We start from the raw sequence: 13,493 nt of genomic DNA, 5'->3' as shown, positions 1-13,493 counted from the left end.
AATGAATGAATCCGCCAGTTCAGTGCATTGTCATGTGCCTGTGCTAATGAATGCATGCATTTTGAACTGACTCTATGAAACCCTGCACCCCTAATTGGCCTCCAGCTTGGTGTCAGCCCTTGGAAGCTGAAGCATGGTGCTTCTCCTGCAACAAGCTGCAGGGAATGCAGGATTCATGCATCATGTCACTTCAGTTTTTCTGAGATGCCCGCATTAAGAGCTAAAAGCCATGCATTAGTTATATGTGGGTAGCGTGCCCACTGTCTCTCAGGGCTACCCTGACCATGATGATACAGGCTCGGTTTGGTACCAATTATGCTGTTTTAGTTTGTTTATCCACTCAGAAAATGATACCGTTCTGTATACCCAGTAGGTATATCCAAACGCATGTATGTATCTGCCGAAGACTGGTGTTAGATGCAGGTGTGATCTTCATGCAAGGAATACAGCAGTGCTATAAAGTGATTCTTGAAATGTATTTGTTTACAACTGTAAATCGCCCTGGATAAGGGCATCTGCTAAGAAATAAAAAATAATAATAATAATATAAATCAGAAGCCAATGTAACATGTAACTGATTGTACAGGACCCTAATCTATGATAAATTGCCGGCTTGAAAGAAACTGAATCACACTTCACTAAGCATTGAGCGTTAACCACCTTACCCCGAAACAGTATTTTTCCAATACCTCCCATTTGTATGTTCTTAGTGTTTTTGACTGGAGGAAGTGTGTTGTCCCTATGGATAACAGAAACGGTGTTGTATTGCTCAGAAATAACTGTCGGTACATAATTTTTCAAGGTGAAAATCTAATTCCATTTAAAGTCATAACAATAACAATACATCCACGGGAACTCAATTTAGAAAAGAAAACCACACACCAGACAAGGGTTAAAGGTCTAATGAAAGTTAGTCCCTGGGGTCACTCAAGATTGTCTTAGAGATAAAAACCTCTCATCAATAATGTCTAGAGCAGTGTCTGCTGTGCAAATCTCAAAAGAGACTGTCCTTATCGATGCCATATTCAGACAGTCATCAATTATTACCTGCTTTTCTAATGGGACAGCCATGACTGCCCGGGTCCCAAGTGAAAAATAGATTGTACTTTATTGGCTCTTTATTTCCAAGCGTACACATACCACATATATCTAGGAGGTTAGGTACCTTGTTAACAGCCCACCTAGATCCTAACATCCATCCACATATCCATTACATCATTGCAAAACTATCCCAGGCAAGCACGTACACATCTAACACAACCAAGTGTACTGTGAGCGTGGCTTTTAATTAGATGAGATATCTTAATCTTGAAATATGGTGGTTTTGTGTAAACCACCTGTTCCAATTTTACTTGTGCCCTTTCGCTGCCTCTAAGGATAATTCATTCTGTGCTCTGCAACAATGTTGTCATGTTTTACCATATTACACCATGGTTTACGTCATGGGTTCAATCATGAATTTATGCAATAGTCCACCTGGATTTGGCCAACACCTACAAAAGGTTATGCATTTCAGACTCACATATATTTTCTTTGCCAGATAATGGTGTTTCAGATCATGGTCATACAGCACAACCAGTCATGTTATCCAATGACTGACCATAAAGCAAGCATGATCAGCAATGTTAAAATGGTTTACCTCATGTCCTGTATACCCAACTTGTTATACTAGAACATGAGGACTGCAGGTCCAGGCATTACAGCTACTTTACATATATTGTATTCGCTCGAAATAGTGCCCAGGCGCTTATTTTTTTCAATTTGTGTTTAATGTATGTGTATAATAGTAAATTATATACACACACACATACGAGGATCCCACAACAGCCTACACGACCATGATATAGGATTTGTCAAATGATTCACTCAAGTCTTTTACAAAGCTTGAATTCTGATGCTTTGTCCAGCGGCTCAGACAAGCATCAAATACTATGGATGTTTAATTTTACTGAAAAAAAGTAACTTATTGCTCGCTACTAGTTTCTTCAAAAAACAATATAATGTCTTTACTTATTACTTAATAAAAAAGTAGCGTGTTACATTACTCGTTATATTTCTTTCTCTTGTCTTGTCCTGCGAAACAGTTGTTGTGATTGTTCATGTTTACTTTTTAACTACTGTCTGGTAATTCATTTATTAAATGTGTCAAACAGGTTTTTATCATTTTTATGGTATAAATACATTTCATTTTTGGCATATAAGCAATGTAGTTTATTACTCACACCATGCTCATGCTGTACCAAACTCAATTGTTAATTGTTGTGTATTTGAATGAACGACCAACCAAATTCAAATCATAACGTGTTCCAAAAATACCAAAATCAAAAAGTATTGCACATAGTGCCTGTCCTTTCAGCACGGAGAATCCGCAATGAATGAGTGATTTATTGATTACAATTGCAGATGATTTACTGAACTGTGATGGGCGCTCTGGGCCCGATGACTGTGATGGGCGCTCGGGGCCCGATGACTGTGATGGGCGCTCGGGGCCCGATGACTGTGATGGGCGCTCGGGGCCCGACGACTGTGATGGGCCCTCGGGGCCCGACGACTGTGATGGGCGCTCGGGGCCCGACGACTGTGATGGGCGCTCGGGGCCCGACGACTGTGATGGGCCCTCGGGGCCCGACGACTGTGATGGGCGCTCGGGGCCCGACGACTGTGATGGGCCCTCGGGGCCCGACGACTGTGATGGGCCCTCGGGGCCCGACGACTGTGATGGGCGCTCGGGGCCCGACGACTGTGATGGGCCCTCGGGGCCCGACGACTGTGATGGGCCCTCGGGGCCCGACGACTGTGATGGGCCCTCGGGGCCCGACGACTGTGATGGGCCCTCGGGGCCCGACGACTGTGATGGGCCCTCGGGGCCCGACGACTGTGATGGGCGCTCGGGGCCCGACGACTGTGATGGGCCCTCGGGGCCCGACGACTGTGATGGGCCCTCGGGGCCCGACGACTGTGATGGGCCCTCGGGGCCCGACGACTGTGATGGGCGCTCGGGGCCCGACGACTGTGATGGGCCCTCGGGGCCCGACGACTGTGATGGGCCCTCGGGGCCCGACGACTGTGATGGGCCCTCGGGGCCCGACGACTGTGATGGGCCCTCGGGGCCCGACGACTGTGATGGGCCCTCGGGGCCCGACGACTGTGATGGGCGCTCGGGGCCCGACGACTGTGATGGGCGCTCGGGGCCCGACGACTGTGATGGGCCCTCGGGGCCCGACGACTGTGATGGGCGCTCGGGGCCCGATGACTGTGATGGGAGCTCGGGGCCCGATGACTGTGATGGGCGCTCGGGGCCCGATGACTGTGATGGGCCCTCGGGGCCCGATGACTGTGATGGGCCCTCGGGGCCCGATGACTGTGATGGGCGCTCGGGGCCCGATGACTGTGATGGGCGCTCGGGGCCCGATGACTGTGATGGGCGCTCGGGGCCCGATGACTGTGATGGGCGCTCGGGGCCCGATGACTGTGATGGGCGCTCGGGGCCCGATGACTGTGATGGGCGCTCGGGGCCCGATGACTGTGATGGGCCCTCGGGGCCCGATGACTGTGATGGGCGCTCGGGGCCCGATGACTGTGATGGGCGCTCGGGGCCCGATGACTGTGATGGGCGCTCGGGGCCCGATGACTGTGATGGGCGCTCGGGGCCCGATGACTGTGATGGGCGCTCGGGGCCCGATGACTGTGATGGGCGCTCGGGGCCCGATGACTGTGATGGGCGCTCGGGGCCCGATGACTGTGATGGGCGCTCGGGGCCCGATGACTGTGATGGGCGCTCGGGGCCCGATGACTGTGATGGGCTGTCATTTGGCCGGAGGCCTCGTCCGTGGGTGCTCGAGGGTTACCTGTGCGAGGCCGGCTGGAAAAACATGAACAGTTCCATGCATCCCCGTGCTGCAGATAGGAAGTTGCTATGGGCCACCTCCCCCCGGGATGAGGCACGCTGCGAGGTGGTGGCTGGGGAGGAGGAGACCAAAACAAAAGAAGCTACATGGAAGAATAAAACACAGAGCCTTTATGCGCTTGCTGATGACTTGTCGGTTAGGGGCGGATTCTCCTTGCAGAAAAGCAACCAAGTTTACAATTCTCTCAAAACCAGGCACTCGCTATATTGAGCATACACAGTGTTTGTACGCTTTTCACGTATTTATACAATGCCAAGTTTTAATATGCTTTACCATACCTCTCTCGGCTTTACAATGCCTTTCAATGCTCTACCATGCTTTCACTAGTATTCATTATGTTTTGCTATGCTTTTACTACGGTAAACTTTTAGAATGGAGTGTTTCGAGGTGCTATGTTAATTAAAATGGTATTGTATTGTTGTATGGAATTAGTACTTGTAGTGTTAACAACAGTAAGGAAACACTAGCAATTGAACAAATTGAGGTACCATTAAAACCAAACCACCACACATTGGCACTATGATAAAGTATTTTTTAAAACAGACACAATTAAGAGTTTAACAAAAACACAAAACCCATACAAGTGAAGCAACTAATGCAAAATGAATCTTGTAAAACCACAAACTATTTTCAAAACATGTAAGAACAATGGAGATAGCATACTGGTTATTAAAAATCAACTATATGCATACTCATGTAGGTGTATTTAAACTACTGCAAGTTAATTAGTCAGCCCCTGGCACTGTTTTCATTTGAATTTATTTTTTCTCCTACTAGGATACAGCTACAAACAAATCCTCATGCAATGTTGTTTTTTTACCTCCATGCCTTGTCCTGATGTTTGCCTTCATTCTCAATGATTCCAGTTCTAGCACTGATTATATTTATTATTTGTTTATTTAGCAGACGCCTTTATCCAAGGCAACTTACAGAGACTAGGGTGTGTGAACTATGCATCAGCTGCAGAGTCACTTACAATTACGTCTAACCCGAAAGACGGCGCAAAAGGAGGTTAAGTGACTTGCTCAGGGTCACACAATGAGTCAGTGCCTGAGGTGGGATTTGAACCGGGGACCTCCTGGTTTCAAGCCCTTTTCTTTAACCACTGGACCACACAGCCTCCTATTCTCTCTATCGCTCTGTCTAACTGGCTGCCCTCTTGCTTTGAAAGCCTGTGTGGTTTTGTCATTTTCTCTTGATCCTGGTTGCTGAGAATCATGTGATACTGTGACTATTCAGCAAAGGTTTTCTTGTTCCCATGTATTTTTCTAATGCTTTCACTTGGGTGGTTATTACAGCACCTACTCAGATGCTGTTGTGTTACTTTGAGTTTGTGTTAGAGTGTTTGACTGCTGAGTTCAGGAGCTGCTCTTCAATTCTAGTTGCCTGTCATTGACATATGCAATGCAGATTATATGCAGATCTAGTTGCAAAACTATAAAGTCCAGCTATGATGCAACATATCAGTTGGGCCAACATGCAGGTGGAAATAATCCTAACAAACCCAAAACCGTGCATGACTGTGATCCTGTGAAAAAATACGAATTACTTCCCATCGAAAATAGTCGTCAGCCATTATGCATGCTGGAATGATTCTACACACAAAAAAAGTTTGATTATATTTTATTGTAGTCCGTGGTGGTTTCTTGCATTAGCAGAAACACAACACTATTAGAGTGGATGGTTGCGCACTCCCTGTTGTGTAATGTCACCGGAGTGATTGTTCACTTAAAGAACAGCTGTGAGCAAAAAAAAAAAGAACAGTTTCTCATGTTTACCCCCCTTTCTCCTCAAAATGTTTTTAAGATCATTATGAGCGAATTACCTGAAGCACTCACTACTAAAACACAGCAATCATGCAAGCCTGCAATTTACCATGTAGTTGTAATTTAGACCATCTGGAAAGTACTCTCATCTATAGTGTTGGCAGCTCGCTCTGCAAACACACGTTTGTTTAGAAGTGGCTCTTCAGATGAAAGTAAACTGTGTTAAATGCCAATGGAGTTGCTGTGGCGGAGAGCAAGGTTGATAAGGTCAGGAGGCCTCCCGCGTTGTTCATCTTTATATAAAATCAGTGGCTCTTAACTCTATAGGGTCCAAGCTAATTTCACCTGTATAGAGATGAATCAAACAGTTACATTTCAATTCAGGGCTCCAAAACTCATCTTGCAGGTTACCCATGCATTTCCCAGGGTTATACAGCTATGGCCAAAAGTATTAGCAGGCACCAAAAAATATATATGGAAATCCTGGTCTGTGATAGGTTAAAACCTTGTCATAGGAGGAATAAATTGAACTATTGGCCTAACATCCTTACACCACTGGTCAATAGTCTCCATCTGTCATGTGATTGGTTCACATCACTGTTAGTCCCACCCCTTTTCAAAGGAACGCCTTCCTCCCCGGCACTCCTCACAACAAGAGAAAATGGCTGAACACCGATTCTGTGATTTAACAGAAAACGAATTACAAAACATACTACAAAAGAAAGATGCTCCAAACACTAAAATGGTGATTAAAACATCACTGTCACTGTTTTCTGACTTTCTGAAATTCAAACAAATTCAACTCGACGAAAACAAATGTGACGGGCGGGATATAAACTGGATTATGCAGCAGTCAGCAAAGCAGACGGAGAAAAACTTTGCTAACTATACAGTATGAACTTCAAAAATATGTTCTGTTATTTATGTTATTAATTTATTTACTTGTGCTGTATCAGCTATATTTAAACAAACTATATAAAGTCATGTTTACTATCCAACCTTGCCTCTCTTATTATTTTTACTGACTCATATATTAAATATATACTGCAGACTCGGCCATAGTGGAAAATGAAATGTCCCTCATTAAGACTATTGTTACCTCCAGGGTGCAAGTATAGCCCTCTGTCGGTAACAATAGTCTTCCCTCAGGTCAATAACTTTCTAACATAAATACAATGTAGATCTTTTATTTAACATCATGTAATCAAAGAAACTACAAAATGATATTGCAAAAGTCTACCATAAGCTATAATATCAGTACAAAATTGCACGTTAGTTTTCAAAATGTCACAATTTTTGTCAGTTATTTGTAAAGTCTATGGAGAACTACAAAGCAGTATGTAATTATGGTAACATTATTCAGCGGGTTTCATTCAATAGGGTACCATGGTTTGCCATACCTGCTTTAACTTACCCTCTAGGCTTTACCTATGTTTTATTCCACTTTACTATGTTTTTACAAAAGAAAGCTTTCACAAAAAGGTTGTGTAAAACCAGGATTGGCCCTTTCTGGAGACCTTTTTAATGTTGCGTCCACACACATATCACTGGCTAAAGCAACACATGATTATAAAACACAAAACCTGTTCTTCAATCACATTGAGAAGTGATTCCAATCACACAGCACAGTGCAGTACTGCTCTGCCTTTGTTCCTCTGTTGTGCTCGTGGTCTGTGGAGCTATGCCTGGGACACCGTGTATTCAAAAGCATTGGTGGCATCTACGAATGGTATACTGTTCAAAAGTAACATACAACATACAACATGTAACACGATACTGTCCGCCTGTGTGTTTGTTGGCTGGTATGACTAAATGGACAATCCCTGGGTTTACATTGCTTACATTTTTCTCTGCTTGTCAAACCAAAATAAATGACACAGTAAACGGTGCTTTAACCCTGTACTTTCTATTAGTGTTACAAAATGAGACCCTTTTTAGTTATATCACGTGTATCCAGGTCTGCTGAAAAGTCACATTCATGGAATACAACTCACCAAGATCTGAGTTATTCAACTCCAACTAGGCTTGAAAACATGTGTTAACCAATTAGTGCCAAGTGCACAGTGTGTTGTAATTGCTGTGTTCTTCTCAATTGAAAAATATGTCAAATACATTAGCCTGAACAAATACCCTAGTTGGTCAACACAGTAAATGGTATCAATCAACAAGCATGTTGTGTCACCAAGCCCCACAACATAATTTAAGATGTTAATAATGACCCCCCTCCCCCTCACTCCTCTGCTTCTCTTCCCGGCTTATTTTTCTTAACAGGAAGTGACACTGTGTGGTTCTGTGAGCTTCCCACATTGACCCTGCCAATCAAATCCCTCTCCCTGACCGGTCACCCTATAAAAGAAGAGAGCTGCTCATCAAAAAAAAATTAAAATAATGCTAAAATTGAGTCGTTTACCCCTCCCCGTGTCACATATAAGATACGCAAGCAGTACTATTGAATAACAGTTAACACTTTTAAATTCTAAGGAAGTTACCAGTGCTATCAAATCAATAATATAAACAAACGTACCATTTTACTTTAAAGATTACAAATACTTTTGTGTGGTAATAATAAAAACCAAAACACAGTATTCATACTAGTTTATCTCCGAGCCAGTCTTTGTCACCTGGATGGGTATTGCCAAACTCATCAACCCGGTCTTTAGGGGTGATCTTTATAGTTTTCGGCATGCATCTTGTTCAGTAGTAACAACGCTCCGGATACTGAAGTGAACTGCAGCTACGTTTCAGCATGAATGTGACAGTGCGCCTCGTTCAACCTTGACCTCTGTACACCAGAAGCAGTTTTATTGAACAAGTATGTTTATGCACATTTTGTAAGGATTTTAAAACTCTTGCTTCCCTGACCTTGTAGCTCCTTAGCTTGGCCCGAAATGCACCCATGTTGAAAAGACTGCCTTTTCATAACTCAGAGTACAGCTGTGACCTTGGGACAGATGATAACACTTCTGTTTTCACATAAATTGTTTCTGCTTAATAAACTGCTTTGAGCCTATGTACAAACCATAATCAAACCAATTGAAACTGGTTCTAAAACCACTTTTGTTAAAAGTGACATGCTATAACTTTAGGTAAGTGTCACAGAACGTATAATAACACACTATTGGAACACGCAGGCTTTTTCTGATAACCACGCGTGTGGGGCAATGTACACATTATTCCAGTTAAATGGCACAAGCTCTAATTGTTTCATCAGCCATCTGTTCTTTTCATTATACAACCCATTACTTATGCTTTCTATTTAAATGGTAAAGAAATAATTGAAACTGTCTTTAACAGTGTGTGATTTTCCTGTGTTTAATGTAAGCTCTGAATCAACGCAGGGTTAATGAAGTCTTACAATCAAGCTGTACATAGCTGGTTTACATCGGTAGTTTGCAATCACCAGCCTTGTCGTTCGACCTTGTGATAGCACTTTGCTGCCTGTGAGAATTGTGCAAAACATATCATTGTTCTTAAATGTAACTTCTTGTTATCTGGGTTTCTGCTGACATTGGAAAAGTGAAGAAGAAACGCAAAGGTTAACTTTTAATGTGCTTTGTGTCATGCTAGGGAATAAGACCAGATTTGTTCAAGGAAATTACGTAAGCTAGCTATATATCTGTGCTGTACAAAGTCATTTCTTTCCACGTTATTCTGTAGCAAACAGATTCCTAGGATCCCAGCACATGATTATCTCAAAAAGCACCGGAAAAGACAGAGATGCAGGCAATTAATTGCATACTGTATCCACAACAACGTGCTACACTACCCTGTACAGTGTCAATGTGAGTTAACGGTTAACTCAGTAAAAGAATATAACACAGTCACGCTTTACATTAACCGGGCCACATTTACCAGTGATTAAAAAGTAATTATTCTCTGTTACAAAGTAATAATTGTTAATACATATCTGGTTAGGTTAGGATTGAGGCTACATAGTTAATATAAAGCATTAGACACCACATGGCGAGATAAAAGACCAAACCAAGCATTATATATATATATATATATATATATATATATATATATATAAATAATTTGCTATTCCCCTCCCAGCTCATTTCACTTTTGACCCTGAAACTTAGGCCAGATCCACCGTGCTGCAGCACTTAGCCCCCTTCCCTCTTACAATGTAAACAGACAACACATTGACTGGAGGATTTCACTGTCAAAAGCAATTGCATTTGACTTGTGATCCTACGTTCCAATCTTTCGAACCATCAGCAGCAGCCCAGACAAGAGTAAGTGCATCAAAACAACTTGTTTCCTTCTTTGTTTGTTCATGCAATGTGCTTGGACTTGGCAGCCAGGGGGTTTGTTCTTTCTCTTCACTTTGTATATAAAGGAGTCCGGTGCTGCATTACAGCTACATGAGGCACCGGATTGGATAAGAGCAGAGTCCCTGCGAAGGGGGTTCTACACTCTCAGTGTGATCACTGGTGTGTCAATCTGTTTGCTCAAAACGGTGGTGCCCATCAAAAGTTACTGAGACTATTATTATTTATTTGGCAGACGCCTTTATCCAAGACGACTTATAGGTGTTACAGGGCAGTACAGGATTACACTGCAAAATCAATATTTTTCCTTCACTTTGCCTAATCTTCAATTATTAGAATCATTCTCCAATCACGAATGAGACCTAATAACTTGACTTGTGTTTGTTGCAAAATATTTACCTAAATACGAAGCAAGAGACATCGGTGGACTCTGGCTCTATAGACACTCACAGACATGCCCCCCACCCCATAATATACGTGTCAAAAGCCTGACATCTGTTTTCTATAGCTTAAGACAGGTGGCAAAGTGTTTTTCAAAGTAATTTTCCATTTAGTCAACATCACATGATGTCAGTCTATATGATGTGACCTGGAAGACAGCTACAACCTAATGAGGTCCAGAATTTCCATTTGCAGTGGAGAGAGAGAGAGAGAGACAGAGAGAGAGAGAGAGAGAGAGAGAGAGAGAGAGAGAGCACTACTTCTCATCAAGGTCAGGGCAAAAGCCTGTTCCCCTCTTTCACACGAAGGCTAAAGTGAGGCGAAATTAAGACAAGGTTGATCATACTAGGAGACCAAGAGCACCTGCTAATTGGTCTATGCAGTGTGCAGCAGGCATTCTTGGAACTGAACCAACGAGGACGTCATCACAGGCATGGTAAGCTTATGCTGCTATTCATGTAAATGGAGCTGAACAGTGCTTGTTATATCATTTCCATCAGGGACATACCAGCTACAGAAAATGCACTGAAAGACAGACACGCACACACTTAGAGACCACAAACCCCAGGTGTCAATCCGCTGAGGATCAGATTCTTAACACAGCTAATGGTATTGACAGCTCCATAGCAGGTACAACACAGAATTAGCAGCTACTTCTTCAAGAAATTCACTGCAGTAACAGCAGACTGGGAGCACTAAGCTGTAACATACAGACCCAACAGTCAGCTTGTACGGAGATGTCACTCTTTCTTTTTCATTTAAAATTGCTGTGATTCAACTGAAAGCTGGGAATTATGTTTGCAAATTAAACCACTCAACTAATCCACAACAGCCAATGCCACCTAATTGCAAGCTGTCTTGCTAAAATTCAGGGAATCACGAAGAATTCACTTTTTTAATTTATTTTATTTTAAAAAGGGATAACTTTTCAGCCATAAGGGAAACAAGACAAGCAGGAAGAGAAGCCAACATTCTATCAAGCGTGTCACTTCCTTCACATTAATAATACACAATGAATTGTGCCATCCTGCACAAGGCAATTTAAGGAGAAACTGTTGCCTCTTTGTCTCCCGTCTCTGCTGGTCTCTGAGCAGACAGCAGTACAGGATGGAGGAGAAGAGACTTGCTATCAGAGAGAGGGCAGCTCCATCACCAATGCTATTTGCATCTGTGTCATTCAGGCTGCTGAGAGAGGAGGGAAACGTCTGAATGATGATCTCACTCTAACATTATCACTAACCTCACACGCTGTGAAAGCAATTCCCAATGGATTAGCACATCCATGCCTGCCACGATGGAGACATCATACCAACTACACACGCACTTTGTACTGTAGGCATCCTACAAGTATGGGGCACCCTGTGTGCCAATACTGTCACAAGACTGGTTGGTGCTGCTTTATGACCCTCTGCTTGTAATATCACATGTGTGGGTGTTACTTTTCATATTTCAATGGTGTTGATGTCATACTAGTGGCTTTGCCCAGCTTTAAAAACAAAGCTTCCCAAAGCATCCTAATTAAATAGTAAGCTATGTAAGGTATAAACTGAAAACAACACGGTTCTTTGTGGGTAACTCCGAACTAATTGCCCCACTGGTTCTTTCTTCACTGATTGATTATTTTTGGTGTTAGCTTCTTAGGACCCCATTGTGTATCCTCACTTTCTATGGCATTACATGTCCAGACACTGTTTTCAAGTGTTTTTAGGGAAATTAAGATTGAATGAACCCAGAACACAGTCCCATTGAATCCATGCTGCTTACCTTCGTGGCGGCCGGGTATCCGATCATGACCTGTGCGGGGCAGTGCGGGTTGTTCTGATCCGAGGTTTCCACGCTGGAGGCCCACTGATCCAGGAAGCCACTGGGAGTGTAGAGACCGCAGTCCTGCACACTCGTCTGCCTCTCAAACTCCTCACAGACCCCGTCACCATCAAAGAAATAACACTGACTAGGCTCATCTAGAAAGGACACAGGAAAACAAGAGCTCAGTGCGCAGGGAGACATTCAGGACCAATCCACGCACCCGAGAGCAGACATCTTTCACTCCAACATCCAACAGCAAACCCACTCAGTTCCACACTGTACAAGGAAACACTCAATATGCGGCATCACAAAGATTTCTGGACTGTTCTGAATTATTATTTATAGATTAACACTTACCTTATAGATTATTACCGAAAACATTTGATTAACACAGGTTATTTTTTGTTGTTGTTATAAAATATCCATGTGCCGTTAAACTAGCCCCAGGTCAAGCCACAAACTAAACCATCGGGATATTCCTTTAACCTTTAACCTCCAAGAGCTTCTGACACAACAGGTTGTCCCTAAACACGGTCTGAATTGTGCACATTGAATCCTGGGCAAAACTGATCTCCTTCCCCTCTTTACTTTCCCACAATCAGCACGAGGGAGCCTTTTCTGAAGAAACTGTTGCTGGAACAGTTAGTAAGCAGAGTACATAAGATATAAAATTGGAAACAACAACAGAGAATCATGCAAAACATACATAAGAACAGTTACCAACAAGAGGAGACCATTCGGCCCAACAACACCTGTCACTTGAAAGGATGTCAAGTATAGGGACTGAACCTGCAACCTGTGTTTCTGGCATCACTCTGAGCTAAGAAGCCAGCTGCTAAAAAGGGCGTTCTGTAACAGGACAACAAATAGTAAGAAATTAAAGCTGATATCAAGTATCCTTGTTTTCAGGGGAAGTGGGTAATCCAGACCATGGTTATGAACAGGCAACCATTTCATGACTTATAAATCTCTAGTTTGTAATATAAATAATGAAGTTTTAGGCTGATAGTGGTCGATGAGATACCAAGGGTGTCCCCAGCCTGGAAAAGGTTAGGAATCCCTGCTGTATAGATCTTAACCCTCCTCTGCAGAATGGGCCTGTCTTTACAGTGTTTGTATCCTGATACAAAGAGCTGTTCAGAGCTGACTGGTTTCTTAAAATCACGTGGGTATCATCACTAAACGATCACAGATACTATCATGGGAGATGTCCCTGTATCTTTACGCATTTCGCTGCCATAATCATCTTACAGGTGCATCCGAGACAAACAACAGGCATTTCTAATTTTAGCCAGCAG

General features: G+C 43.1%; 1 protein-coding gene across 1 annotated transcript in view; it reads right to left on the bottom strand.

The window, feature by feature from the left end:
• Window positions 1-13,493, bottom strand: part of LOC117396810 (pappalysin-1-like) — a 177,283-nt gene that overhangs the window by 67,447 nt on the left and 96,343 nt on the right. The window contains exon 10 of the mRNA XM_059005357.1: window positions 12,154-12,350. Within this exon, the coding sequence (XP_058861340.1) occupies window positions 12,154-12,350 (197 nt within the window). The remainder of the gene's footprint in view (window positions 1-12,153; window positions 12,351-13,493) is intronic.

This window comes from Acipenser ruthenus, chromosome 31 (assembly GCF_902713425.1).
Source record: "Acipenser ruthenus chromosome 31, fAciRut3.2 maternal haplotype, whole genome shotgun sequence".
In the NCBI taxonomy this organism is placed as follows: domain Eukaryota; kingdom Metazoa; phylum Chordata; class Actinopteri; order Acipenseriformes; family Acipenseridae; genus Acipenser; species Acipenser ruthenus.
The sequence above is the reverse complement of the archived record's forward strand: the minus strand, read 5'-3'. Positions and strand labels throughout refer to the sequence as shown.